Genomic DNA, 24,106 nt, shown 5'->3' on the forward strand with positions numbered 1-24,106 from the left:
ATTAGAAGATTACGCACAGCTGACCTGAAAGACGACGATGTAGCGCTTGCGTTATCGCTCATCGACCGCCATTGCCGCTATACCGAGGACAACAACATCCGCTTCCTCCTTCCTGGCTCCAGTTCTTCAAGAACGCCACCCTGACAAGTACACGTGACATTATTTACGGCAAGCGTCAGGTCTGAGGCACTGTCGTTTCTGTGCCATGATGGGGATTCGCGGCACAGAAAGATTTATGTCGCAGTCACTATAGATTAAATCACCGCAATAAAAATTCGCATCTAGAACGTTTGTCGCGAAGGCTAGCTGCGCCACACCCATCCATTCTTCAGAGTTTAGCATCTTTTGGTAAGGCATGACAAGGCGTGACCCTTCCCCCGCCGCACTACTCTTACAACCTTTAGAGGAATAATAGTTTTGCACCCCCACCCTGTGCTGGTCTGGCAGCCGCATGGATGAAATTCGAGCTCAAACGGCTCCGTACACAAGCGGCGGCAGTCGCAGCGCGCCTTCTTCGTTGCGCGTAGCGTCCACACAGCTGCAGGACCCGCACGCCGTGACGCCGAAGCGGCCGGGCACGGAGGCAGACAGATGTGTAACGTCACAGCTTTCAAGGAGCAGTAGTTCGAGGCGCCACCGCCAGGTGCAACAGTTCAAGGAAAAAATGAGAGGGAAAAGTGCTTTACGCGTTTTCATCGTGCAAAACACGATGCGGCTTCAGTCGACTAAGTAATGCCACTTTTTATTCCAGTACAAAATTAGAATGCCTGAAATATAATGCCTATCTCTTTAATGTGGTGTACTTCTGTTGAAGCGCAGAAAATGGCGCAGCGAGCGACGCATGCGCAAAACAGCAAAACTAGCATGTATTTTTTTTTCGCTATATCATAAATTTTATCGCACTTCCGATCATGAAACTGCCCCGATAACACGTGCGCATCGTTTTTCTCGTAATAGTCACCCTAACGCCGTCTACCGTGAACGGGCCCGCACCGAAACATATAAGATGTAATTTTTTCTTCGAACAGCCAATGACTGGAATGACCTTCCATCCGAAGTGGCGACCATCATCAATCATGTTGCATTCAAAACCTCAAAACCGCCATTGAAGACCATCTGTGTTTATATTAACTCTTTTGTTTGCCCACCCCTCATGTAACCTGTGGACCCTTGAGGAAACAATAAATAAATAAATAAATAAACTTTTCATCTCTTATCACTTTTTTCTTTCCTGTAATCACTTCCACTTTCTCACTTTGCTATCACTTTTTTACCAAATACTACTGCTGATCATATTCACAAAGTTTACTTTTGACACAATGTGGCAGTCGACAAGTTCTTTCGCAGTACTGCGGCCTCACAGCAGGGCAATTTATTCTGGCAAGCTACCGATTCAGAGAAGCGAAAATGAAGAGCGAGAAAGGAGAACATCGGTAAACTATACAGCCAGGAGTTGAGCGACGTTGTGCAATTCAAGTCTAGTCGCTGATTGCCTAAAAAATATTTTTCAAAAATTGAGAACAATGGACAACACACTTTGTCTCTCCAGCTGAAGTCTTTATAAATCGAAATTTTTAATGTCAAAGCGCTTACGAAGCAACGCATTTCTTGCATGAGGAAATTCTTCTTCCGCTTCACGTCTCACTTTTCACTTGAGAGCTTCTTCGTAGCACTTCTGAAAAGCAGTTCAAAATAACCAGCTACATAGAGCCATCACTGTTTGCCTCGTTTTTTACCCTGACGCGGCGTCATGTCATAAATCTTGTCGAGGCAGTAAATTGATGCGGAGCCCTCTGCATATTTTCGGCTCTGCTTTGCTCTCTATGTAGCACTAAAGTTCATTACTGACCGCACCTGATCACCCTGTTGTAGTGACAGTAGTAATTACTCTGCCATTGTGTTTTTCATGGAGCACACTCTGGCTTACATCATCCCCGTAGCACTTCTGTTAAAGGGATTTTTAAGCGTTGTCTAAGTTTATGGTTGCTAATATCCTCTGGTTTAAAATTATAAATTGGAGGAATTCAAAGCGAAGAATCTCTTTATATACCGCGGGAAGCACAACGCACTAATACGTATGTTTAGTGCCGAAAGAGGTCTTCCTGCTCCAAATATCACCATCATCGTCATCAGTCATATTACACCCCCTGCAGGAGAAAGGCTTCTCCAATATCTCGCCAAATAGCCGAGGCCTGTACAGGCTACCGCCCTCTTATCTCCGCATATTTCTTGACTTCATCGATCCTCGTAAGTTAGTTGCGCTTCCTACTAGGCTTGCGTTCTCTTGGAGTCCAGTGTGTCATCCTTAACCACCGCCGGTTGTCATGCCTTCGCTTCGAATTACGAGGCCTGCCCAAGCCCATTCTTTTTTATTTAGAAGAGGATATGGAGATATCGTCTTTCGTTTTAGATACACCCTGGACTCTTTCTATCTCCTATCATTTTTATTTCGACACCTCCCTACTTTTCGTTCAATGTAAGTTGAACCCTTTTCCTTAGCTTACGCATTTCTGCTTAATATTTCCTCATAATATGTTTGTAACATATAGCAGTCATATACTTTTCCATCGAAGAATACTGATAGTACATATCAAAAGCGCTCACCCATATCTTAGCCTCGTAGCTATTTAACTTTCGTGGCTTGGATATGCCGGCACTACCTTAGCTGAATAGATGCAATCCCTAAGCATTTCAAACGCTTCCCTGCCTATCGCAAACTTCTGTTTCCTTCTGGGGCGTTTGAACATTATCTCAGTTTTCTCCATATCATTATCTCGACGTATCGACCCGGTTTGCCTTCAGGTCTAAGTAATTGATCATGCTATGTAATCCGTCCACTGAGTTACTTCAAAACGCAATGTCATTAGCTAATCAAAGAATACTAAGGTATCTTTCACTAACTCTTATCCCCGAATGTCCGCAATACAGGTCGATGAATGCGTCCTGTAAAGACGCAGTGAATAGCTTGGGAGAGATAGTGTCTCTCTGCCCTACACGCCTGTCAACGCAGCTGCTCGGGAGCACTTCAGTCGACGCCACACTTGTGGATCGCCGGAGGGCAGTCGAGCTTATCGACGCAAACTTTGTAGAATTCCCAACAAGAGCCACTGTTCCGCTCCCTCCGCATTTGCACCGGCAAATTATTTATCATTTTATGGGGGTTTAGCACACCAAAGTGACTTAGGCTATGAAGGGCGCAGTAGTGAAGGGCACCGGAATTTCCGACCACATGGGGCTTTTTCACGTGCACTGACATCGCACAGTGCACGGGCCTCCAGAATTTCGCCTCCATCGAAATTTGGCCGCCGCGGCATGGATCGAACACGCGTCTTTCGGGTCAGCAGCTGAATGCCATAACAACTGAGCCACCGCGGCGGCTCACAAGGAAATGAAGCTAAGGGTGACGATTCGTGGCTGTGATCGATGAGCCTGACTGCGTTTTGCAGCATCCAGCAAAAGACTGTGGACAATTTCGAGGACGCTTTCGTTGGCGCTGTAAGAAAGAGAGTCCCCACATTACAGCGCAAAAGCCATTACACAGATGATTCTGTTACCCACGACGGTTCCTCTGTTAAGCCACCGCGGTGGCTCAGTGGTTATGGTGCTCGGCTCCTGACCCGAAAGACGCGGGTTCGATCCCGGCTGCGGCGGTTGAATTTCTTTGGAGGAGAAATTCTAGAGGCCCGTGTACTGTGTGATGTCAGTGCACGTTAAAGAACCCCAGGTGGTCGAAATTTCCGGAGCCCTCCACTACGGCGTCTCTCATAGCCTTAGTTGCTTTGGGACGTTGAACCCCATAAACCAAACCAAACCGGTTCCTCTGTTGTAGCAGCCTGCTTTGCGCCAATGGTCGGCACAACAGGGCAGTGTGCGCTCCTTTCGCTTCTTCTTCGAAAACCATCGAGATTGCGGCAGTGCTGTTGTTAGCTCTGTTCCTGTTTGGTCGCCGCTCTAAACCACGGCTACGAAGCTTAGCAAGTCCGCAGCTGCTCTCATGGAGCTGCGCTGGCCAACTCACACACTCCCAGTTCTGCAAGCCCACTACTGTAATGTCGTACGCCGAAGCACAGCGGGTGAGACATCCTCTTTCACTACATCCCCTCGCCTAACTGAATTGACTGTGTCGACTTCACCGACGACCTCGTGAAACGGGCGGGCTCTTAAGATACTCCGTTCACTTCGGCTGTCCCCCGACTCGATGACGCGCGTCGGGCCATGCGTCGTCTTGTTGGGCCACATCATCGAGACGCCGGGTCTCTGCTGCAAACCGCCGCCTCCCCTCTTCCTACGTGGTTTCAACTCCCCTGTGCATAGACGGCCGAGCTTATTCATCCCTTCTGTGGAATCGGTGCACCCTGTTATCAGGACTGCGGCGAGGTCGAAACACTTGAGCACCTTCTGTGCCCTTATTCGGCTTCAGACATGTTCCAAGAGAACTCGCTAACAGAGAGAGAGAGAGAGAAAGAGCTATCTCCACAAACTAATTCTCCCTTCCGCTAGCAGTGATAGCCTTGTCTTTATTCTTGTCCCGCACGACAAAACGCGACACGCCTTTAAGCTTATAACTCGATTTATCGAGGAGGCGCAACTGCTTGCGTGCATCTAAGCTTTCAGACTTCTTTGTCCTCGCCTTGCCTCTCTTTCTGCATTTGCAGCTCTTTTACCATCACTGTCTTTTTAACCTGTTTTACCCCAGTGTCGCGCTACGAAGGCGACCTACTCGAAAGTCAGTTGCACTGACAGCGTTCCTCGATTTATTTACTTCATCATCATTAATAATCTCCACTCCACCCGCTCGCTTCGCCTCCACAGCCCAAAGGTATTGAAACGTAGGCCTACCCTCGACGCTCGCTAGTCTAGCGGGTGAGCTAGCTCTAAGTCTCTCGAAGAGCAGCGAAACAATGTGGAGTCACATTTGCAGCTCGGTTACAAATGCCCCACGATGGGCCCTCCGGAACGCCTAATGCGAAGAAAAATATGTACGTTATATTCCTGTGGGTAGTACTCCTCTCCGAAGTCGCCCGTATTATGACTCTTTCTATGGAACCGTATGTACGCATTGCTGCCGAGACGCAGCACTAGACAGCTAGCATGCTTGATGGATCGGCGAGCAACCTTGTAAAGGCGTTAGCAGAAAGTCATTTGCGATCAAATCCTAGCTTGCAGAGGATATCCGTTCAGAAAATAGTCACTCTGGTGTCATTTTTAATTGCTAACAAACTCAGGAACAACCATAGCTGCTCGGCCATAACTTATATTATAGTTATGGCCATAACTGGACATAGCAAACTCAAACCCTTTAGCGCAACATCATCTGGAAACTGGCCATACCATCGACTGGGACGCAGCACGTGTAATTACAAAAGAAAAATCATTACTGAAACGTCTTCTCATAGAATCATTGTACATTCAATCCACGCCAACCACGATTAACCGGACCCGTGATAATCTCCAAGAGATATATACCTGCGCACCCATCGAAAAATCAACCATATATAGCTCCCCTTGCCGTCCTTCGTTTCATTGTGATCAAGGCACCCGTACGGGCGCCGAAACGTCACTTTCTTTTATTTTCTTTGTATCATTGGCGAGTGTATGTTTTCTTTGACAAATCAGCATGAATTTCCCTCCCCTTCCCTCCCCTAGAATTCTGCACATATATTTTAGTTAATGATAGTCAAATCGAGGAATTTTCGGGAAGTCAAGAACATCTGTGGACCCTAATTCCGCTTACCTAACAAGTTCATATTGCCACGTATCATTGTAGCGTCCGTTCATTCGCGCAACGCCGCAGAAAAGGGGTGTTATCATTTTTGTTCGTGACGCGAGAAGCGGCCGGGCTAATCTCGATTGTTCACAGCCATGAACTGCATCTACGTGTTTCTAGATTAGTCTAGACGATCTCCACCTGTTACCTCGAAGTTTCCTTGCCGGCTTTAAATTGAACGATGCCGCGATCAGCCGGCATTCGTAGTTCGAAGACTGACGAGCACGTTTGTTGCTTACGCCGCCGCCGAGTGATTCAGTTCTTTTGCGGGCGCAAGTGAGCCCAAATAAAGAGCTTCGTTTGTAAGGCTTGTTGCTGTTTTCCTGACTGCTGGATTGCCGTCACTACAACGTGACATCTGGTGGAGGTGCGGGGTAACCTTCCATGTTCCGGACACCCCCTACAAGTCGTGACGCCAGCCCTCTGAGTCATTCACCGCAGGACCTGAGTCCAGTCCACCGCGCAAGCCGACGTCTGCTAGGTGACGCACCTGAGTTCGGGACTCTGCCGGACCCTACCCGGAAGCGAAAGCAAGTAGCAACGTCCACCATGAGCTTGCCCCAGACGACGACTCCAATCATTTTTCACCAGCCCAGGGTGCCATCAACCTTCGACGCTACGCCTGGTACCGGCCCGAAAGAACGGCTGGAACAGTTCGACCGTGTGGCTATCTTCAACAACTGGGACGATGCCACTAAACTTAGGTATGTCTTCTTCGCCTTGGAGCGACCAGCAAGAATCTGGTTTGAGAATGAGGAAGCTAGCCTGACGAATTGGGAAACCTTCAAGGAAAAGCTTCTCAAGACCTTCACAAACGTCGTGCGAAAAGAGAGAGCCCAGCAGCTCCTTCAGTCTCGCATACAACACCCAAACGAGACCGTTGTAGTCTACACTGAGGAGATGAAGCGTCTCTTCCGGCGGGCCGACGCAAACATGAAGGAACAAGAGAAGGTGAAGTTTCTTATGCGAGGAGTTAAAGAACAACCCTTTACGGGCCTCGTACGGAACCCACCCAAAACTGTCGCGGAATTCGTCGAAGAGGCATCCACCATGGAAAAAACACTTGATGCCAGAGCCCGCCAGTATGACCGCCAGCAGCGTTTTTTGTCAGCAAGCTGCATGGACGCCGCTGACAACGATAACCTGCGGGAGGTTATACGTGAAATTGTGCGAGAAGAGCTCCGACGATTGCTGCCAACAGGAACGCAGCCGCAGCTCACTTCGCTCACCGACGTCATCCGGGACGACGTGCAACAGGCCTTGGGTGTGACACCGACCACCACGCAGCCTCTGGAGCCTCCAGCCATGAATTACGCCGCAGCAGTGCGCAGTCCCGCACCGCGACGACGGGACCCAAGCCCCTATCGGCCTGAGCCAGCTGCGCTGGACCGCCGCCCTATTGCCCCAACCCGACCGTCCTACGAGCGTCGCACAGGGCCGAGGAAATGCGACGAGTGGAGAACACCGGACCAGCGCCGCCCTCTATGCTTCCATGGCGGCGAAGCCGGTCAAGTCCTCCGGCACTGGTCATACAGAAGACTGGGCATCCGAGGGTTCTCTTACGACGCTCCACGACCCCGACCCGGCCAGCGACCAGCCGAAATCGAGGAGTTTGTGCGTGGGGAAGGATGCTCATCGCCGAGCCGCCTATCAAGTTCCCCGTCGCCATCTTCACCGCGCTTTGTATCTCCTAGCCGAGGTTACGCGATGCGCGGACGCTCCCTCAGCCCCCGAAGGTTAAACTGAATAAAGCAGCCTCTGGAGGCGAGGTTGCTTCTGAGCGCAAGAACAAAGATCCTCCATCGATGAAAACGCAAGACCATGCCTCAACTACGACGACAACACCCACGACGACGACGACGACGACGCGGCCAGACATGAGCCTTATACCACCTCCCAGAGAAGTAACGTCGGAATACGCGCACCGCAGTCTCACTGCCCGACGAAGCCGAGATCCTACACCGAAGACAACGTGCAATACGAAAACGCGAACAAGTGACCTTGAAGTTATGGTCGACGATCACGCGGTTACTGCCTTGGTGGACACCGGAACTGACTACTCCGTCGTGAGTGGGCTGCTCGCTGTCCGATTCAGGAAGGTAACAACAACTTGGGTTGGCCCCCGCTGATCCGCACCGCAGGCGCCAACTTGATTACGCCGTCAAGACGCTGCACCGCGAGAGTTACTGTAAACGGGAGAACCTATGCGACAACCTTTCTGTTCCTACAGCAGTGCTCGCGAGACGTGATTTTGGGAATGGACTTCCTGAATGAACATCGAGCGATCATCAACCTTCGATCTAAGTCGATCAAGCTGTCCACGGACAAAGCCATACCTGTTGCGACGAGCGCGACTCATCACGTTGCCTTAAACATCCTCGACGAAGCACTCAGCGTGCCGCCCCGATCAAGTGTCCTCGCCTGCGTAGGTACTGGAGACATCGAAAATGCCGAAGGCGTCATCGAAGGGAACACCCAGTTACTCCTGGATCGAGGATAGGGCGTCGCAAGGGGTGTCGCCGAAATCCGACATGGCCAAGCCCAGGTGTTGCTAACCAACTTCACCGAAGAATACCGGCATCTAAACTAAGGTACGACGATCGCTTTCCTCGACGAGCTGGCAGACATCAGAGACATAATTGCCCTACCCGACCAACCCATAGAACCATCTGACCAAGGCCATCAACCAACTTTTGATATCAACCGAGCATTACCACGGAGCAGACAAGACCAAATACGCAACTTCTTCAAAAGTACAGCGGTTGCTTCTCATCAGCATCGAATGTGCGACGAACCCGGCTTGCTAAGCACCGCTTCACAGACGAACACGCCCGACCACTGCGACAGAGCCCCTACCGCGTATCGCCGCTAGAACGCTAAGCTATCCGCAAGCAAGTTGAGAAAATGCTTCGTGACGACGTCATCCAGCCATCGAGGAGCCCCTGGGCAGCACCAATCGTCCTAGTGAAAAACAAAGACGGCACCCTTCGCTTTTGCATCGATTACCGCCGTCTGAACAGCATTACGAAGAAAAATGTCTATCCCCTCTCCCGCATCGACGATACATTGGACCGGCTGTGCAACGCTAAGTACTTCTCATCGATGGACCTGAAGAGCGGCCACTGGCAAATTGAAGTCGACGAAAGATATCGCGAGAAGACTGCGTTCATCACACCAGACGGACTCTTCGAGTTCAAGGTGATGCCATTCGGCCTCTGCTCTGCCCCAGCTACGTTCCAGCGGGTAATGGATACGGTGCTCGCAGGCTTGCAGTGGCAAATTTGTCTAGTCTACTTAGATCACGTTGTTGTCTTCTCCTCAAGCTTTGAAGACCATCTCAGAAGGCTTCAGATAGTGCTGGAAACATTCAAGTCTTCATGACTAGCACTGAAACCAGAGAAGTGCCACTTCGCCTACGAGGAGCTGCTGTTCCTTGGCCACGTCGTAAGCAAGGATGGAGTTCGCCCAGACCCTCAGAAGACGGTTGCGATCGCAGAGTTTCCACAGCCTAATGACAAGAAAGCTATACGCAGATTACTTAGACTGTGCGCGTATTACCGGCGATTTGTGAAGAACTTTTCGCGCGTCGCTGAACCTTTGACCCAACTTACCAAGGCTGACGTGCCTTTTAAATGGGAAATGCCGCAAACGGAAGCTTTCAAAGAGCTCAAGCGCCGCTTACAGTCGCCTCCTGTGCTCGAGCACTTTGATGAAAACGCCGAAACCGAAATCCATACCGACGCAAGCAGTGTGGGCTTAGGAGCGGTCCTCGTTCAGAAAAATGGAAGACAGGAGAAAGTTATTGCGTACGCTAGCAGTTCACCGTCGAAAGCCGAGGCCAACTATTCGACTACCGAGAAAGAATCTCTCGCCATTATTTGGGCCACGTCGAAATTTCGCCCCTACCTGTACGGACGACCATTCAAGGTTGTGAGCGATCACCATGCTCTGTGCTGGCTAGCCAATTTGAAAGATCCCTCCAGCCGCCTTGCTCGTTGGAGCCTGCGCCTTCAAGAATTCGACATAACTGTAGTCTACAAATCTGGCCGCAAGCATTCCGACGCAGACTGCTTGTCACGAGCCACCATCGACGCAACACCGGAAGAGGAAGACGGCGACGCTTTCTTAGGACTGTTAAGCGCCAGCAGTTTCGCGCAGGAGCAGCGCTCGGATCCTGAGTTGCAAAGCCTAGTTGATTATCTGAAAGTAAAGACCGCATCGCCTCCCCGAGGGCTCAAGCGCCAACTGTCGTACTTCGTATTTCACAATAATGTCCTCCTGAAAATGAACTTCGCGCCCAACAGGACAGTGCATCTTCTTGTCGTGCCCAAAAATCTCAGGCAAGACGACCGCAGGGCATCTCGGGATTGCTCGCACGCTGCACCGTATACAGGAGAAGTACTATTGGCCGCGGCTAGCTACCGACGTTTCCCATTACGTGAAAACGTGCCGTGAATGTCAGAGACGCAAAACGCCTCCGACTAGACCAGCCGGACTCCTGAACCCCATACCACCGCCAACTAAGCCCTTTTAGCAAATGGGGATGGACCTCCTCGGCCCCTTTCCGACTTCCTCATAAGGTAACAAGTGGATCATCGTGGCCACGGACTACATGACCCGCTACGCCGAAGCGAAAGCGTTCCCTATTGGTACCGCAACAGAAGTTGCAAAATTTTTTGTCGAACAAATTCTCCTGCGACACGGCGCCCCCGAAGCGCTCATCACAGAGAGAGGAACCGCATTTACAGCGGAGCTGACGCAAGTCATCTTAAACTACAGCCATACAAGCCAACGGCGGACAACTGCCTATCATACACAAACCAACAGACTCACAGAGCGTCTGAACAAGACCATCGCAGACATGCTCTCCATGTACATCGACGCCGAACACAAGACGTGGGACTCCATTCTGCCCTACGTGATCTTCGCCTATAATACTGCCGTCCAGGAGACAACCAGGTTTACCGCATTCCAGCTGGTATACGGCAGGAAGCCCACGACAACACTGGACGCAATGCTCCCGCACGTTTCCGACGAAGACACCGTCGACGTCGCCGCCTACCTTCATCGTGCCGAGGAAGCCCGAAGACTTGCGCAGCTTCGCATTCAAGACCACCAGCACACCGACGCCCGACGCTACAATCCGTACCGACGAGACACGCATTACAAGCTAGGTGATCGTATTTGGATATGGACGCCAGTTCGCCGCCGCGGATTGAGTGAAAAGTTTCTGCGACGCTACTTTGGCCTGTACAGGGTTCTCCGTCGCATCGGTGACCTCGACTATGAAGTCATCCCCGACGGCACGACAGCATCTCAGCGACGCTGCACACGCCGGGAAGTCGTACATGTCGTACGCCTGAAGCCATATTATGAACGCTAAAGGACTCGAAGTTTCCATTCTCCTTGTTTATTTTCAACTTAAAGCATCGAGACGATGCTTCTTTGGGAGGGGGGTAATGCCACGTATCATTGTAGCGTCCGTTCGTTCGCGCAAGGCCGCAAAAAAGGGGGTGTTATCAGTTTTGTTCGTGACGCGAGGAGCGGCCGGACTAATCTCGATTGTTCACAGCCATGAACAACTCCATCTACGTGTTTCTAGATTACTCTAGATGATCTCGACCTGTTATCTCGAAGTTTCCTTGCCGGCTTTGAATTGAACGATGCCGCGAGCAGCGGGCATTCGTAGTTCGAAGACTGACGAGCACGTTTGTTGCTTACGCCGCCGCCGAGTGATTCAGTTCTTTTGCGGGCGCAAGTCAGCCCAAATAAAGAGCTTCGTTTGCAAGGCTTGTTGCTGTTTTCCTGACTGCTGGATTGCCGTCACTACAACGTGACAATATGCATGTACAAGAATTTCCTTTAAATAAGCAGGTAGCATGAAGCGATAAAAAACATTGACTTGCCCTGAGGTTAATCTCGTTTCGTTGGATGCGAACTGTTTTCGGTGCGATAATTGCTTCCTGACGCTTAAACGCCTTAAAAGGGCTTGATGTTTACACCTGCAGCATGCGCAAACCTCAGCAGGAATTTTTCTGCCGAAGCAGTGAGTGTCACAGGATCTTCACTGTTTTCATATGCAGACATCTGATAGTCGAACTCTTTCACGTTAAGAGGTAGGACCACATATGTTTAAGCAGACCTACGCTGATTGAATTAAGATATAAATGTAGGGTCCACATATTATGTTTCAGATAGACCTGCATTGATTGAATTTAGATATAAATGTCCCTTGAGGACATCCTGGTAGCTGCGGTTTTTTGGATGCCACTCCTGTCATAAAAAAAATGGCACCTGTGAGAGGAATCTAGCACACGCGAATTCATGACCTGTAGCTAAATGTGACTTTGTGTCTCGAATATCGCAGGCGAGGGTGCCTAATAGAAATGAAAACAAACATGGCTAGAAATCGATAGAAGATACGTCCACCCTCTTGATATATGCTGTATATGGATATTTCTCACTGGAGTGTAAGTCGTCTTCAAAGTGTGCGCACTGAAAAGCTGTACGCACTACAGCCTTGTTGTCTCCTCTATGTTATGCAGGCATCGACAGATGCGGGCATCTGAGCAGTAGGCCAGAAATGGTGCAAAACAGTTTTCACATCGAAGACTGCTCATGGTAGTGTCCATCGGTTTCTACCATGACAAATATTTCATGTATCAAAAAAATACTCCAGTAGGTCAAACGAATGCCAGTATGGACCTCGCTTCCAAAACCAGCGACCAAAGTTGCCAAAAATCCTGATGTGAATTTCTGTCTATCTTGCTCGATAGATTGGTTTGGTTTGGTTTATGGGGTTTAACGTCCCAAAACGACTAAGGCTATGACAGACGCCGTAGTGGAGGGCTCCGGAAATTTCGACCACCTGGGGTTCTTTAATGTGCACTGACATCGCACAGTACACGGGCCTTTAGAACTTCTCCTCCAAAGAAATTCAGCCACCGCGGCCGGGATCGAACCCACGTCTTTCGGGTCAGCAGCCGAGCACCATAACCACTGAGCCACCGCGGTGGCTGCACGATAGATCACAAATCTCTTACGCTCGTGTAAACCTCAACAGCGAATACTGTAGTGTCGCCTTACCAGTATTTCCCGACCTTTTGAACGGATTTGGTGGTTGAATATGGTATTCTCCTGTGAAAACAAAAAGGAATTATGAGGCAGTCGACGCATGCAATGCATGTAATGCTCAAAAGGTTATTCATATTATTTTTAGCGAACCTCAATGTGAAGAAAAAAGCGGAAGTGACGAGTAAAAACTTACAATCAAGGCGCCCGCAAGGTCGTTCTTGAAACATTCAATGAACTGAAATTGAAATACAACGCGAAATGACGTTAAGATCTTCGCGACAATATCTGTTTTGCTGCAATCCTAGCAACGCATTTCTTCCTTTGTTGAACTCTGGTCATACTCAAACGATTAGGAGACCACAACTTCTAATGGAAGCTCGGCAGTACAAGGCAAGTTGAAGAAGATAATAAGAATTTTAAAAAGATAAGAGTGAAAGCTGCCTTAACTCCATTGATATCATTAGCCTCCTCGCAGCACAACAGTCTAGAAATGTACTGCAACCCTTAATGTAAGCGATAATAAAGAATTTAAGTAACTACACAATGACATATGATCAGTACCTGTTAGCCAGTCAAGGGTGAACAGCGGCAATGAAAGAGAGGGCGCATGGTCTGCGAAGCCTCATAATGGCATACATAATGTCGAAAGTAAAAATGCTCCAAAAGGGCTGAAGTCGCTAATGTGTGCCGCAAACTGAAGTGGAAGTTTCTGGTCATGCGACATACGGAAGTGAATAAAAAGTCGCATTTTCTCAAAAGCCTTTCTCAGAGTGAAACACACACTGAAAACGATAAGTTCTTAAAAACTTCTGTGAAAGCCATCTTCGTATTAGACAAACATTTCACAAAGCTTTATACTCAAGAAAAAGAACAACCTACATGTAGCTCGCAGCTCAGTTTTGGCACATTTTGACCGGCTCGTCGATGATAGTTCACCGGCTATGGCACAGCCAAATTACAACGTATGGCGCAGATAAACGAGCGCCGTAAAATGCTTCTGCAAGCCAAACGGGCGTATTGTTCGAGCTCAAATTCCGCACAGAAATGACATTTGGTCGGCAGAATTGTTTTATACTACGTTGTTTCGATTACTTACCTGATTCGATCAGAAGTCGGACATTCATATCGTCTGCAGTGACAACGAGGGAAATTAAGCTGCTCTGTCATCGATCGCACCGGTGGCGCGATCTCTTTTGTTGGCCCGGAAGATTCGGCAAGGGAGGATGGTCGAGTTGTTTTGCGAAAGGGTTGAAGATTGTTTTTCAACTGCTTTGTCGATAATCACAGTAAACGTAGTTTGTTGAAAACCTCACTAAATTTCAAGTCCTTGGTGAAGGAGAGTCTTGAGATATCCCTCCTATGCCGAAACTCCATGGTCGACAGACCAGACGGCGCCACCGGTGCGATTGATGACAGAGCGGCTAAATTTCAATCGTCGTCACCGCAGACGACGCGAATATGCGACTTTTTGGATCGATTCGGGCAAATAACTCGAACAAATGTAGATAAAACGATTCTCCCGAGCAAATTCCGTTTCTGTGGTAAATTTTAGCACGAACAATAAACCCGTTTATTTCCACAACAGTCGGTATATGTTGTGCTTCGCTCGAGGAACGAAAGCACTGTGAAGGAATCTAAAAATTATTTCTTAAAGTATTACGCTGATGATGCAGACACACTTCCCGGTTTTCAAAAACAAAGCTTATTCGACTAACTTCCGATTTTCAGTGATGAAACTGACAAAAAAAGTAGACAAATATGCCAACGCTAACACAATGCTTAAAATGTTTCTTCAAGTGCCATGGCTATGAGACAGAGTATAGTGTATGTTAACGTTTAAGAGCGAGAAAATGAGCACCTTACTACGCGATGAACGATTAAATGTTACTTGTGTTCTAACGTGGAGGACTGCACGAGAGCAAATAAACACTACCGTTTTGAACCAGCTGTCTGGTTAGAGAATACACTGGGGGCATTGCATTCTTTTTCAACTGGGCAGGCCAAAAGGCGAACTCCGAAGTTAGCTACAACAACACACCTTGTCTCGGGTACCTCCTTTAGATCGAATAACCAATCCAAAATTTCACAACCTTGCGGAATTTTCGTTCAGCGAAAATCTATTTCACAGTTGCCCATTTTGTGGCCTCGAAGGAAGAGGAAATGTATGTTTTTAGGATTATTTTAGGCAGTTTATGGACACAGTTGTCAGCTGCTCTCAGAAAATGAACCTCTATGCGCCCCCACGCAGATTTATCTCATGGTATATACAACGTGATCGCCAGGTTGTGTGACGAGCATAGCGAATTCTGGACGCCCTGGGGCTTGTGATTTCAAAGCTATTTCACTCAGACTTTTGAGAAACGTCCAGAGAGAAATGAAGAGGGCGAATGAATTCTGAAAGAATGTACCATTAATTGCTCACAACAGCCTAAATGTTCTCAACCAGGACTGAAATAATTGTTGAAGCGAATGAAGGACTAAGGGAGAGCTGAAGCCTTTTCAGTGCATTTACAGTGCTTGACTTTACAGGTAACGCCCGTAACGCCTCTTATAATAGAGCCGGAGACGCAGTAAAACTTTGTCCACACTGGTACCCACCTTTCGCTTGAGCACAGGCGTCCCACAGACAGCCTGCTTGAGCTGGTTCACGTCCTGCGTGTCACCCTTCACTTCCTTGAGGCATGAGACCATGGTAGACTCGAACGCCTGTTTGGCCTGCACATCAGGTCGAGCGCTGGATTAAGCGGCTAGAAGACCGCCAGCGAATTCACGGTGTACAAGTGCTATGACTGCGTGCGTCGGATGCTGCGGCCGTTCGTTTCAAATCCCGTCACGGGTGTCGCACTCTCATCCCATCAAATTCAAGTCGGCAGCTAGATTATTCGAATATTAACGCTGACATTATTCGAATACTAACGATGAATATTAACGAAAGATGTAAACGAGTTGTTTCGGGAGCGTGCAAATGTTCTGTCTACATCTGAAGTGCCCTTGGAGGATTCTCTCCGCTTTTTTTAGTATTAAGTTGTCATTCAAGAACGACCATATTTCTTGGCTTTACTCCCCATGGTCCCAGAAACACTTATCACACTATTCTTCCCGACACACAAAAAATGTAAAAAATGGAATTGCTCTGTCTGCCCTTCGCTCGAGCTTACAGAATTCGTATTTTCACTTTATCCGAGAGAATGTATTGTTACAGGTCAGCAGGCTGAAAACTGCTGGGTTCAATGATTCGGCTATTTCGGCAACGTGTGAAAAGTTGGTGAGGACGGATTTCGTCATATCAAAGAGGGAAAAGGCATGTAAGAAAATGGCGGTCATTCCCTACATGCACAAAGTAGCACATAATTTGAAAAATGTAGATGGAAGGTTTGAAGTTGATGTTGTTTTTTCGGCACCATATAAATTGAGCGCGCTTTGCCGGGCCACCAGGAACCGCAGTGAAAAGGTCTTAGGAGTTAGTCCGTTCAAATGCCCTGTTACTCACAAATCACTGGTGGTTGATTGCGCATGTTCTGTTGTTTATGAACCTCCACTATCATGCAAAAAAGTCTATATTGGTCAAACAGGTCGGTGTATTAACGTTTGCCTGCGGGAACACCTTAACTCACTTTCAGACAGAAGATATTCGCATCTTAAAGATCACTGCCGCGGTTGTGGGAAAGAAAATGATAAAAAGAGACAGAAAAAGTGCCGCCCCTTGGTCACAGAAACCAAAATTTTGTTTCGCCACCGGTATAAAATGACCAGGGAAATTACGCAAGCTTGTTAAGGCGGAAGCCTATGATGCCTCATGGTTGTAAGCAGGAGTTGTCGACAGAAATGTCACGCTTTTCAATTGGTCTAAATGTCGTGACGTCACAGTGCGCGAATTTCAAACGGGGCCAATTGTACTTTGGCTAGCAACCATGCAACCAGTTAAAGGGATGGTACGGTGATGCTTCAAGTAAGTGCGACTGAGTTTAGTTAATTGCTTACTTAACCAATTAGCGTAATTAACCATTATGTTGTGACCAGATAAATAAATAAATCCGAGTAGGAAATTGGTCGAGTTCGGGAATCGAACCAGGGTCTCCTGAGTGCGAGACGAACACGCTAATGACTCCTCCGAGTAGGAAATTGGTCGAGGTCGGGAATCGAACCAGTGTCTCCTGAGTGCGAGACGAACACGCTAATGACTCCGCCATGCCAGCTTTTTTTTTCTTTTTTTCTTTATTTTCAAGATTGACATGGAAACAATAAGAACACTTCAGCTACACTTGAGCAGATGCGGGTGAAGTTAAAATTTCTTAAGTTTCACTAGATCATCTAGTAGTGTTACCCACTGGGGTGGGTCACGCTGCGCCTGGTAACATTCCCGCAGATAAACAGCACTTTCAACAAAGTTCTCACGCGTACTACGAGTGTTTATATCCGCATGCCTTACTTGCATTCGCGTTTTCCACAAGCTGTGGAGGCCAAGAAGGATTAATAAGTCATAGGGTACCTCTTTGCGATCAACTGGTAGAAATCTGATACCATAAGGGTGTAGTGGTAGTTCTTTCTTGATGGTTCTCTGCAGGACATCCCAGAAAAATATGGCGTCCCAGCAGTATAGGAAAACATGTTCAATTGTCTCCGGCTGCTTACATAACAGGCAATTTGTTGTCCATGGGACAAAGATTCCTTTCTCATGGAGCCAGGTTTTAACGGGTTGTGTATTAGAGTGCAATTTGAAAAAGAATGTTTTCACTGGCGGCCGGACCGGCATCTTTCTCACCCGTTTTAAAATATCGTGCCCTAGGCCTCCACGGCAAGGTGCACGATACAAAGATACAAAAGTGGCGGCAGCATAATATCATCCAGATCCTTATACAGCTTCTTTTTGTGAACGTTATACAGGTATTCTAGTGAAAAACGCACTTCCAACAACCTGAAGGAAAGGACAACCTCACGCAAATATCCGTTTACAGCACCACACATGTTTCCACACGATGACACTATGATTCCGGGAAGCAGCCTTTGCAACCGCATTTGCATAACAGTTCTCAAAAATATGTCATTTTGATCACGAAGGAAAATAAAGCGCGACACCACTTGACGCAAAAACAAATGAACCAGTCCAACACCACCGCTTTTGACTGAAATAAACAAGTTTGTTCGCCTGGTTTTCTCCCAGGTCGACGCCCAAAGAAAAACTGCAAACACTCGATGGATTTTTTTAATATTGCTGCGCGACGCACAGAGCACATTCTAGCTCGCTGGTTCGGAATGAACAAAGGCGCGTCTAGTGAATACGGTGTCTTCCTTCACTCCCATCTTCCTCCCTTCCCGTTACGGCGAGCTTCAGGTATCCACCGAGGTATGCGATTCAGATACATTTCCTTTCCTCAAAAATCAAATTACCGACGAGCAAGGCATACAATGACGTTATGTGAACTCCCTGGCAGCGTTGCAAGACGCTGCCGCGTTCCACTCGAAGCTTAACATCTTAACCACACTTCAGTGACACAAGCAGCACCATCACGCTTATGGCTTTCGCCTCACCGCAGTTTAGGTCAACAAGTGCCCCTGAATTTTTTCATAAAGAAGAAGGAGTCACAGTGTGTCAGCCAGCCTTCATTAACGTTAGTTGGTAACCAGGTATCATTTTTAGGTAATTATTTTTTTTTTCGCTTGGGTTTCGGGGGCCTTTGATCGGACTTCGCCACGTGGCATTTGTTGCGATTGTTATTGATCTTGATTTTGCTGGACCAATGCTCTTTGCTCGGTTTCTCCGGTGAATATTGTATATATATATATATATATGTTTTCTCCTTTCAATAAAAAATTCAGTTTCAAGCAGTCGCTCGACTGTGTAGTCTTCGTGCTTCGTCCTTCGCCTTGTTCGCGCGGTACCCCCCAACGATGAAGTACAAAGTTTACAAGTGAACATGGTGAACACCCCCGGATTAAAGTCCTGAGTACTTACGTCTTCTTCCATTTCGTGTACCTTATTGTTGCAGTCAGATCCCGATCCTGTAATAACAAGTATTGAATGAAGCAGTAATTAAGCACACCTTATTTGATGAAAAACTGTAGCGCTCGAGAAAAGGACAAAACGAAGACGATAACATATGCGCTAACTTTCAACTGAAACTTTATTCAATGCACAAAGAGCTTTTAAATACTGCGAGAGCATCAAAATATCGTCCCACGAGCCTATCACACCGCAAGTCACTTTTCACTTTTTGTTCGGGCCATCAAGAAAAAATCATCTCCTTCTTTGATAGAGATACAGACCGGATGCTTACACACTTATCTTCTAGGGTTTTTATTCGTCTTGCTTCAATAATCTCCCGTGTTAGCTGTTTCCTGCTTTTGTTAATCACCTGGCATTCGTCGAACATCGCCATGCATATATCTGGTTTACATTCCTCACAGTTTTCTGAAAGATTGCCTTTACCATTTCCTATATTCTTATTGTGCTCGAGTAGCCTCTCGTTTAGGCATCTCCTGGTTTGGCCTATGTAAACCTTACCACATGACAGTGGCAAGGAATGTACACACGACACCTTCTGCGCAGTCAACAAATTTCTTCTTTTGATTCTTTGTACAGCTTTGATTTTTCACAGAGCAAGGGTTTGTGATCTTACATAGTTTTGCCAATTTATCTGGGGCCGACGACACTACCTGAACGCCTACTCGTTGACCTATCTTTTTTAGACTGTGGGAAATGCTGTGCATGTACGGAATCACTGCTGTTTTTCTACATTTCTCAGGCAGAGTTTGACATTTGGAATTATTCTTAGCCATTGACACCAAGATAGCTTTAGGATACCCAGACTCTTGCAACCGTTTTACCTCTTCCTGAAAACTACTGTTCACCTGGTGCCCACACGACTTTTCCAGAGCTTTTTTGAAACACGTGTGGACCATACCTCTTTTTATCAATTTAGAGTGCGCTGAATTGCAAGCAAGCAAGGATTTGTTGGCACTAAGCGCATAATTGACAGCACCCTGACAGCTGAAAAGCGAGAAGAGACTGCTCTTCCCTTCCGACAAGCGCACACGCTCTCAGGCGTATCATTCTGATGACGGCTGTCCAATCTTGTATTTTGAGTGTATCTATCTACCCCTGTAACTAAACCTTTAAGTGTCGGTGTTCACTGGCACCGCCCTCGACCATAGCGACGTAGTACCTGAAACGTCCTGTAATACTGTCATAACAAGTGCCTCATTCATTCACCCTTGCACGCAGGGGCGCCGAGAATTGCGCGATACTCAGCATTGCAATAAGTATGCACGCAGGAGTAAGTAAAAAGGCGACACAAATTTTCCTATGGCTGCTTTTTTTCGATATTCTCATCAAATATATATTGCACAGTAGTCGGCCACCATCCTCGTACCGAGCTCAGTACATATGAAAAGGCTAGCTGAAGTGGAAGGCAATTAATTTTTTTTATTCAAGAAAGAACACAATGAGGGCTTTCGCCCCATCCATCGGAGAAAAAGGAGACAAAGCAGGAGGGGAGATGAGACACCTTTCCAGTATTAAGACATAATTCAAGCTTGCAATGAATTCACATGCGGTTAACTACGTGGGTACCAACACAATCTGTGCAGTAACACAAATGGTACCCAGACGAAGCTCGACGCAATTTTTTATTTCATAATTTGTTGCAGAATACGCACATGAAGCTATCAGTCACCGAATCAAGGGAGCACAGAGATATGTCTTCCATCTGTTTTTTTTTTAATTTCAGGTGTTGATCAATAGGAAATTAATAGTGCAGTTATTTTATCGCTGAAAGATAATTACAAAGAACAAAAACAACACACGCCATCAGTGGCATTCGAACCCACTACCTCCGAATGAGCTGTTCAGCAGCCAAGCTTTTCGCAGAGCTCGGTTACACGATTTTTTTGTATATCCTGCCTAATTCGCAGCTTTTCTTTTGTTTTTGCAAGACTTGTGGTTTCGCTGTGCGCCTTTCTGTCCCAAGTGCGGAAATCAGAGTAGGCAGAACTTAATTGGGGCAAAAAAGAAGTATCAAGATAAACCACATGAGATTTGGTTCCATTAACTACGAGCGACTTTAAGTCATACTGAACACACCTCGCTTCATTGTCAAAGATTACAGAAAGTGTTTCCTACACTCGAAACGGAGCGAAACCACGGAAAACATGAGGCGTTTTAGCAACGGCGATAGCCTAGTGGATGACACATGATGGACCGACATTGTGAATCTGTTTTTTCTGCCAAAGACCATTCTGTAGAATGATTGTACACCTAAAACAATCAAATAATTGCATGCCCAGACCCAGTATGAACCAGAGTGGTAGTCACTCTTAGTGCTTAGTTCATTGTTGCTTAGATGTGTCGAATTATGATGTATTCGCTATGTGCTCCGAATTGACTCTTTTCTCGTGCTTGTTTGTTGATGTGCCACTGTTTGTAGATAGCTCATGTACATAAAACATCGCATCATTGTAATAAGTACCATGTAAAAAAAAAGGCGATAGCCAAGGCGTCTAACTGAGCGGCCCTTAAGGAGATCTGTTGGGGCAGCCACGGGTTCCACTCTCACTCATAGATATTGATTCCATTTGTTTTTCATGGTTTGACCTCTAACTCAGCTGCAGGTCCAAACTAGGCACCCGGCGAAGCAACAGGTCCCGTAGGGAAGCTTTCGCTTCAAAACGTGTTGCACGAGTAGCCACCAAATTTACTCGCCGGGAAGTGCACGCCGCTCAGGATTTAAATAAATCCTGCGGTGTTCCTAACCATACCATTCCTAATTTTCATTACTGCTTGGTAGTGGGCGTCTTTCTTTCACAGAAGTCAACACAGTGTTTTTTTTTTGGCTTTGAGACCGTCCTACCGACCACTAATGAAGAGTGTAAATGTTAGGGAGCAAGCAATAAAACACTTCTCCTTACCATTCTCTTTATGCATTGCCGACCACCATATTGGTGAATTTCGCTGCACCTGTGGCTTGCTAATAAATAGTTTCCTCGTACGAACACGGGCTGCACACACTGTTAAACTTTGAATAATGTAGGAGTAAAAACTAGTTTCAATAAACAATTATTTGTGTTAAGCCACGACACTTGCTGCCTTGAACTGCAAGGTGTTGTGAAAGATGGCATCCAGAAATTCACGCCTTCAGGACCGCTACCTCGTTATCAGATGTCTAATCCGTGAGTCACTTCCCGACTTAAAAAGGCCAGTCTCGTTAGCTTTAAGCATAAATTCTGTGGACGTGTGGTGGGTCATGCAGACTCTACATTCAATTAATCTGACGGAATGACAGAAAGCAGCAAAGTGACCAGTTTCGCCCCGCTCTCCCGAAATACAAGTGAGTTTGTCCATAATGGGTCCACAGATAGGAGTCTAATCTCTGGGTCTGTGGAGGGAGCGTGGACACAGTGTAGCAATCACTGCCACTTACTCCACCCTCTAAAGATAAAAACTCCTTTCTTTCTTTATTCTGTGTTTCTCACGTCACTTGTACGAGCCTTTACAGTGGAGAATGGGATTCAAACCATAGAGTTTATTTTACATAATGCTGCGTGTCCAGCATGCAAGTTGTCCCACTAAACTTCCATGATTTACTAATTCCACGCAACTAGCCTCCGCCGTGCAGCCTTCTCTGGATTGGTTTTTTGAGGTTTAACGCCCCAAAGCAGCTCAGGCTATGAGGCACACCGTAGTGAAGGGCTCCAGAAATTTCCACCACCTGGGGTTCTTTAACGTGCGCTGACATCGCACAGTACACGGGCCTCTAGAATTTCACCTCCACCAAAATTCACCCGCCGCGGCCGGGATCTAACCCGCGTCTTTTGGGCCAGCACTAGAGTGCCGTTGTCACTGAGCCACCGCGGCTACCGCCTTCTTTGGAGTTTCCTGGCTATGGATAACAGGCATCTTCCTCCCCTCACCTCTCAAAAGTGGCTGCTCACCGTGTCGACCACGTCCTGGTCCTTTTGCGACCGTCGAATTACGTGCTGCTCAATGACTATGCCTACACCCCAGTAGCATTTTTTAGGTGGGACAATAAACGGGCGCCTCACCGCCGTCTTACTCTCTCAGGAGTAGTAATCTTGTGTTAGCTAGGCACACAGCGACGCGAAGCCGCTTAATCGGCTTCCTAGCGGAAGCGACAGATTCCAGCTTAGCCTTATAAATGAAGGTGCTCGGATATCATAGAAGCGGTACCCATAGGTACGTCCAAGAAGCATATAACACAATTTGAGGTTTTTCAACTTGAAATATAACGTAGTTCATTTGATACAACTCAGAAATAAAACACATGGCTTTAAACCATTGGCTGGTTAAACTCGAAATGGACACCGCATTTTCAATTAATAAATCTACAGATATTACCTGTGTGCTGGTATTACCTGCTGCCTCTCGAGCAACTGCAGATTCCGCACATCGCAATCTCTAATTTTTTTTGATACACTACCGTATCGTCTTTGTTAAAAAGAGTTCTTTTTGTTTAGCGCTCAAATCTTTAAATCATTACCTAATGCTGTAGAAGGTTTCGGGCTGAGGCACCTATCTTCCTTAACTTTTATAGGTCAAATTCACCATCACTAGAGTATACCGAAATAGGTTCAGAGGTCGCTGAAAGGACTTTTCTTGTACATTGGCACTTTCCTAAACCAATCACTGGCATTAAAGAGCTTGAAAAGAATTTTCGATGTATTTATGGTTGAGATTATATGATTATCTCTGCAATCAGGAAGCCAATATGGTAGTCTACGTATATAGAAAAAAATCATAGCTGCAAACGAACCTGAGGTAAAGCAATCTTCTGCTGCAAATGCAGAAGAACACAGCAGAGCAGCAAAAAGGAATGATGCGAGCGCCATGGAGTCGAACACAGGAACCCCGCCGCGCACCAGTTACTCAGAGTGGTTTGTCAAGCCGAAGGCTTGAAAATCAGGCTTTTAAATGCTGCCTATGCTATGTGGCCCCTGTTTTCTAATGGTTTCGCGAAGACATCGCGTGGGCCGGATGGAGCCAAAGCTTCAGCGACCGCTGTCACGAATGACCCATCCTTCGTGCTCAAAGATCATTGTCAACCCAATGAAGCCATCAGGGAATCTTGTTTGGCCGCACTGAACACGCTACGAACACAATCCTGCCTCACCACGCGGGATCAGTGGCCACAAAGGCTAGCGTAGAAGAACGATTCATGCGGTGGTTCCCAATAGGCAGTGTTGGTACCGTTGCGAGCTGGAATTAAAAAAAAATGAAGCTCAATCTTTGAATCCACACAACAAGCAATTTTT

At 47.2% G+C, this 24,106-nt stretch overlaps 2 protein-coding genes across 2 annotated transcripts in view; one reads left to right on the forward strand and one right to left on the reverse strand.

Moving 5' to 3' along the window:
* LOC149360931 (uncharacterized) overlaps window positions 1–24,106 on the forward strand; it is a 98,600-nt gene that overhangs the window by 16,333 nt on the left and 58,161 nt on the right. The gene's annotated exons all lie outside the window — the stretch shown is intronic.
* On the reverse strand, window positions 1,551–23,726 carry LOC149360932 (uncharacterized). Its single transcript, XM_089569423.1, has 6 exons — window positions 23,608–23,726; window positions 18,795–18,841; window positions 15,440–15,556; window positions 13,035–13,076; window positions 12,854–12,904; window positions 1,551–1,675 (listed from the first exon to the last, which is right to left on the reverse strand). Exons 1-6 carry the CDS (start codon window positions 23,681–23,683, stop codon window positions 1,649–1,651), a joined length of 360 nt encoding a protein of 119 aa, XP_089425549.1. The 5' UTR covers window positions 23,684–23,726; the 3' UTR covers window positions 1,551–1,648.

The sequence above is a fragment of the Amblyomma mixtum genome, chromosome 2, assembly GCF_055824585.1.
Source record: "Amblyomma mixtum isolate Tamu chromosome 2, ASM5582458v1, whole genome shotgun sequence".
NCBI classification, from domain to species: Eukaryota; Metazoa; Arthropoda; class Arachnida; order Ixodida; family Ixodidae; genus Amblyomma; species Amblyomma mixtum.